Below are 6,408 nucleotides of genomic sequence, written 5' to 3' on the forward strand. Positions count from 1 at the left end.
GAGAGAAAGAGAGAGAGAAAAAGAGAGAGAGAGAGAGAAAAAGAGAGAGAGAGAGAGAAAGAGAGAGAGAGTGCGAGAGAGAGAGAGCGAGAGAGAGAGAGAGAGAGAGAGAGAGAGAGAGAGAGAGAGAGAGAGAGAGCGAGAGCGTGCTAGGGGAAGGTATTCTTCCATAAACTGAAACATGAAGCTGAAACTGGGAAAATAATTGCGTTAAGTCGAGGTGCCGACAGCTGGATATTACTGATCGTCAGTGCTTCTTGCATTATGATATCCGCGGGTGAGCATCCTTTACTGAGCGAACGAAGATTTGGTTTGTTCATTGTTATCCTTTTTGACCAAAAAGAAAATTATTCATTTTTAATATTTTAATGCGATACCTGATTGGATTACTGATTTGAAACCATTTATCGCCCTTTCACATTTGTTTCACAGTTTTAATTTTGCGAGCTTTCGATTAGCTCAGACCATGATTTTTGCCATTGAAGAAATAAATAAGAATGAAAATCTGCTCCCCGGGATCACACTCGGATACAAGATCCACGATGAATGCTCATCCTCCGCGATTGCCTCCAAAGCAGCGCTCACCTTGATCAATGGAGAAGAAGAATTGTTTGAATACCCAGAATGTAGAGGCTCCTCCAAAGTCGCTGCCATCGTTGGTTGTGATAAATCTACAAATTCCATCGTAACCGCACGGACAATCGGATCCTTTGGAATCCCGCTGGTAATAGGTCAAATATTGGACAGCATTTTATTACCTCGATATTAGACCACTTTTAGTATCCTTCTTAGCACGGATACAACTTACGCTTCCAAGTCAGGGCCTAGTTAGTTGAAATTGGAGATGTGCCTTAATTTGATGTGATCGTGAAATTAAGAGACGTTGGAGTATGCGACGCTGAAAGTATTGAAACCAGTAGAAATATTGAAGTAATTTTTTCGGCCGCTTGCATTCATCAGTTATGAATTCGTGTGTACGGTCAAGATAATACAGGAGAATACAGATAGTGAAAGGTGACAATGGTGTTATAAAGAGATACCAGATAGGACCAGAAGTAGGTGCCAATTGGAGGGGGAAGGGGAAGGAAGAATCAAGTGTGGAGATGAGGAAGGAAGAATAAGTCGGATGGAATGGGCTCGGGACTGGGTGGCAGGTGGGTGTAAAAAGGGACCGAAAGAGAGAAGGGGAGAAGGAAGTGGAAGCTTGGAAGTGGTAATGAAGAAGAGAGAGACGACTCAAACTGAAATTAGGAACATATAAGTTATACTATTGGAATGTAGCTTCACAGGAAGAATATAAGAAATCGCTTCTCCAGTTTTCAGTCTGGCAGTGGAGAAGGCCCAGGACAGATATTTCGGTGAGGCAATGGGAAAGAGAATTGAAATGGGGTGCAACGGGATTTCAGATTGGTCATTGTGGACATGCTCTGCGAATTGGTGCTTTTGAAATTGAACAGACCATACCGAATGCAGCAGATGAATCTTTTACTCACGGAGAAAGAATGTTTTAGTCCCTGAATGGTGCGAAGAAGCAAGTGTGCACTTCCTGACGTTTCAGGGGATCACGAATAGGTGGATGAGGAGGGATGAACTGAGAAAGGAGTCATCGAGAAAGTGATCTTTACTGAAAGCTGAAAGGGGTGGCAAGGTGTAGATGTGACTGGTGGTGGTGTCCATTTGCAACTAACGGAAGTGACAGAACTTGTTGATCTGACTGCGGGAGCTAGTGGGGTGAGTGGTGAGAACTAGATGAACTCTAGCCCGTTCGGAGGTCAAAGCGCGGTGGAAAATGTTAGCTCTGCCGCTGTTACTTTCGTTATACTAAGTAATTAATACGAATTCACTAATGTTTCTAATAATTTCGATTACATGGAATGATACTCAGAATCACAAGATGCACGGATGTCAATTGATTAAGCAGGAAATACACGCTGTTTATCAGCCACTACCACGGCCAGCAGGAGTAGGTATTGATATATTTCTCCCTTTCTCTACAGGTTAGCTATTTCTCAACCTGTTCCTGCCTTAGCGATAAGCAGGAATACCCTACGTTTTTTCGAACTATACCCAGCGACGCGTACCAGTCTAGAATTCTCGCGGAAATAGTGAAGACGTTCGGCTGGACTTGGATTGGAACCGTTAGAAGTAACAACGATTATGGTAAATTTGGAATGCAAGGATTTGTGGAACACGTGGAAAAGTTTGGAGTCTGTATCGCCTACTCGGAGTCATTTCACAGGACCGACCCAGCGGAGAAAATCAGCCACGTTGTCCGGGTGATTAAACAGGCGTCCACGAAAGTGGTGGTGGCTTTTGCCCATGGGGGTGATATGCGAATTTTGTTAGACGAAATCTGGCGTCAAAATGTAACCGGTATACAGTGGATTGGAAGTGAAGGGTGGGTGACAAGAAATCTTCTCCCTCCTGAAGAAACAGCAACGTATATCGCTGGGACAATCGGGCCAGCAACTTACAGGACAGAGATCGCTGATCTCAGAGAGTTCCTTCACAACGTGCATCCTTACAACTTTCCTGCCAGTGCCTTGGTGACAGAGTTTTGGGAAAATTTGTTCACGTGTTCTTTTACCAGAGATAACATGACAAGCTCTCTAAATTCTCGAGTTCCATTTCGGCAGTGCACAGGGAAGGAACAAATGGAAGGGATAGAAAACTCCTACCTTCCAGCGATAATGGACGGAAGTTCTTACCATGTGTATAAAGCGGTCTACGCTATCGCTCATGCGCTCCACGACCTGTTAACCTGTGAAGAAGGCAACGGGCCCTTTGAGAATAACACATGTGCACAGATTTTAAAGTTTGAGCCGTGGCAGGTAGGAACACCAGGCACTCTACTTTTAACATAGATGCCGCATCGACATGATGTTTGAAACTCTTTTGTTCTATTCGTATATGCCAGTATTTATTCCCTGCCAACAATTCTCTATATGGGGATCAATATGCTATTTTAAGAGAATGGTTTCAAAAAGAGAACATGTCAGTCTATAAACAGAGAGAAATGAGGCATAGAATTTGGAGAGATAAAGTCCCCTCCAATTACAGCATGGCTCATGTTCATATTATCGTCTTGAGGCTTGGGTTAAAGGATAAATGTTGTTTCGGAAAATGTAGAACATTCCTATTTCCCCTAGAAGAGCTTCATTTCTCTTTGTGAACTGGTCGACCATCTTAGCAGACTGTAACCAGACTGGTTAATAGTGGTATTTGGCGGCACTGGTTCGTGGGCCGGAAGGGCCTGTGACCGTACTGAATGTCCAAATTTATATTTTTAAAGGATAAGTTCATATTTCATTGACACTAATATTTTAAAGGCTGAGGTATACAGTGAATTTCAACGTCTGTATCTCCGTGAACCGAATCTATGGCAGTGTATTACTCTAAACTGCCCTTTCTTCATTCTCCCCAAGCTGCTCTGTTACCTACACACTGTCAACTTCACAACTAAGATGGGTGAAAACGTACATTTTGATGCAAATGGTGATCCAGTGCCAAGGTACGAATTGGTGAACGTGCAATCAAATTCGGAGGGAACAGTTGACATTGCAAATATTGGTTATTATGATGGTTCAGCTCCATTTGGGCGCAGACTGGTGATGAATGTTGAGGATATCGTGTGGAGCACCAGTACAAATGAGGTATGCCCCCTTTACCATTGATTTCCATTGGTGAATTGGGAAATAGTTACATGGCTTTTTTGTAAATGAGTGAAATTATAGATGCAGACACTTAGGCTGGACAATGAAGAGTTTGCTTCCTGAACACTGTGGGATATCATTTATGCATTCTGGGTTGCTGATCAGGAAAATAGCCTTAAAAACTTCCGACATGTACCGCATTTTAGATATAACCTATCTTATTGATTTTCTGCCATATTTCAAATCTACTTCAAGCATTAAAAAAACCATGAAATGCAAAATGTTTTTTAAAATTCATTTTCTGCATTCGAACTTGGACTCCTTCACTTCACTAATCTTGCTGCAGTCGGTGACGAACATTGAGAAAGGTTTACCAGGACATTGCGACTAGGTATCAGAGCAACTGGAACCCATTAATTCTGGCCGACTACTGTTAGACACTGACACAAGTGACATCAGATGCTGGGTAGAAACGAAAAGCAGCAGCAACATATTTTTAGGTCAGTTGAAACATGCTGATTTCAAGAAAAGGTAATATAATGTTTCTCCAACTTCCTACGTGATACAGCAATTCTGAAATTATCTTCGTGTTTAGTTTGAAGATGTCTATCACAATCCCCAGAAAACAAATCATTTGGAAAACTATGTAATTCAGTGTTCATAATTGCTGGATGAGCCAGATTGACACAAGTTTATATCTTAATGAAGACCACAAAGCCGAAACGATGGTTCTGTGTCATTATCTTGCTCTACCAAATATACTGTTTGATAGCTGAGTTCCTCCAGGATTGTATTTTTTACTTTACAGTAGTTAAATTCGCTGTCGTTATTGTGGGGTTGTGTTTCTTGAAGTTTAGAAGAAGGATCAATTTTGTCTATTATATGGACGGGTAGCTGAACATTTGGGGAGAGACGTGTGAATTTGGGGAAAACAATGAGCATTGGAAGAATGGGTGATCATGGTCGACTCATAATGGCCTGTGTTCAGCTGTATGACCTTGGGTGCTGTTTTATGAGCGGAACAGTTGGTCACGAAAATGCACAGCTTTAACTTAAGCGGGAAGTAAGAACAACAACGGGGGTAATAAACTGACCTGCGGATTTATTTCGTGAGAAATCGACGGCCAGCATGTGTGAAAACCCTTTTAAGGAATGTATTAAAAAGAAGTATTCGTAGAGGCTGGGAACAAAGCTGTGGACTGAGATGAATCTCGAGACAACTTTTCGGATTATGACCTTATAATGTGGATATTATAAGTATATTTTCTTTGCTTTAGATTCCAAGAGCTATTTGCTCAGAAACTTGCCTCCCTGGAACAAGGAAAGTGAGTCGAATAGGGCAACCAATATGTTGCCATGACTGTGCGGAATGCGCAGATGGTGAAATTAGTAACATTACAGGTGAGTGCAGTGATGTGGGGCAATTGGACTGATACCCTGCTGTGCAAACCGCTGATTCTATGTCTTACCACTTAGCAATGTGATCTGAATTCTCCATTTATGAGACCATGAACATGTTTTTTGTAAAAATCATCGGAATTGTTACTTTTCAGATTCCACAGATTGCATGAAGTGTCCCTCGGAATACTGGTCAAATCAACAGAAAACCCGATGTGTTCGCAAGAAGGTGGAGTTCCTTTCCTTTGGAGAAGTTCTGGGGTTTGTGTTGGTGACGCTCGCTCTAGTGGGAGTCTGCTTCACCTTGGCCACCGCTGCTATTTTCTACCGTTACCGGGAAACTCCCATGGTGAAAGCGAACAACTCCGAGCTCAGCTTCCTCCTTCTCTTCGCTCTCATGCTTTGCTTCATTTGCTCGCTCAGCTTCATTGGGGAACCCTCCGACTGGTCTTGCAGGTTGCGTCGCACTGTTTTCGGAGTTGTTTTCGTTCTCTGCATTTCCTGCATTTTGGGCAAAACCATTCTAGTTGTGGTGGCCTTTAAAGCAACTCTTCCCAACAGGAGCGTGATGAACTGGTTTGGACCCACTCAGCAACGGCTGGGCGTGTGTATCCTGACATTTCTGCAGGCTTTAGTTTGCGTTGTCTGGCTAAGTGTGTCACCTCCCCATCCCCTGAAAAACATGAGCTATTATCGAGACATCATTATTCTGGAATGCGACGTGGGGTCATTAACGGCCTTTTACTTGGTGTCGGCCTATATTGCTCTTTTGTCCATTGTGTGTTTAGTTCTCGCTTTCCTTGCCCGGAAACTTCCGGACAACTTCAACGACGCCAAGTACATCACCTTCAGCATGTTGATCTTCTGCGCGGTTTGGATCACGTTCATTCCAGCTTATGTGAGCTCTCCGGGAAAGTACACGGTGGCCGTGGAAGTGTTTTCCATTTGGGCGTCAAGTTTTGGTTTGTTGGTCTGCATTTTTGCACCAAAATGTTACATTATCTTATTAAAACCGCAGAACAACACAAAGAAACACATGATGGGTAAATGAACTTCATTGTAAGTCTGTTAGCATCGTTTTCGCTTCAGTACATGTTATACTTGCTTATTAAACAAGCTCTTATATTTTTGCCCCCACTGCTCCAATAAAGCCGTTTCGGTGAACTGGAGGCCGCGATGAATGGTTGCGCTCCAAAACGTCGACAATTGATTTTCTCCTGCTGATGCTGTTTGACTAGTTGACTTCCTCCCGTTTTCAGATTATGTGCGGAAAAGGGTCCCTGTCCTTGCTGAATAACTGCGTTAATCTTGACTCTTTTCCGTCTTTTGCTTCAGTTCTAAAATCTTTGCCAATTCC

General features: G+C 42.8%; 1 protein-coding gene across 1 annotated transcript; it reads left to right on the top strand.

Annotated features, from left to right (window-relative positions):
• Window positions 1-466: 466 nt before the first annotated feature.
• On the top strand, window positions 467-6,102 carry LOC138743085 (extracellular calcium-sensing receptor-like). The gene is made up of 5 exons (XM_069897899.1): window positions 467-724; window positions 1,998-2,831; window positions 3,426-3,653; window positions 4,931-5,054; window positions 5,207-6,102. The coding sequence occupies exons 1-5, from the start codon at window positions 467-469 to the stop codon at window positions 6,100-6,102; spliced, it is 2,340 nt and encodes a 779-aa protein (XP_069754000.1).
• The last annotated feature ends 306 nt before the right edge of the window (window positions 6,103-6,408 follow it).

Source organism: Narcine bancroftii, chromosome 9, assembly GCF_036971445.1.
Source record: "Narcine bancroftii isolate sNarBan1 chromosome 9, sNarBan1.hap1, whole genome shotgun sequence".
NCBI classification, from domain to species: Eukaryota; Metazoa; Chordata; class Chondrichthyes; order Torpediniformes; family Narcinidae; genus Narcine; species Narcine bancroftii.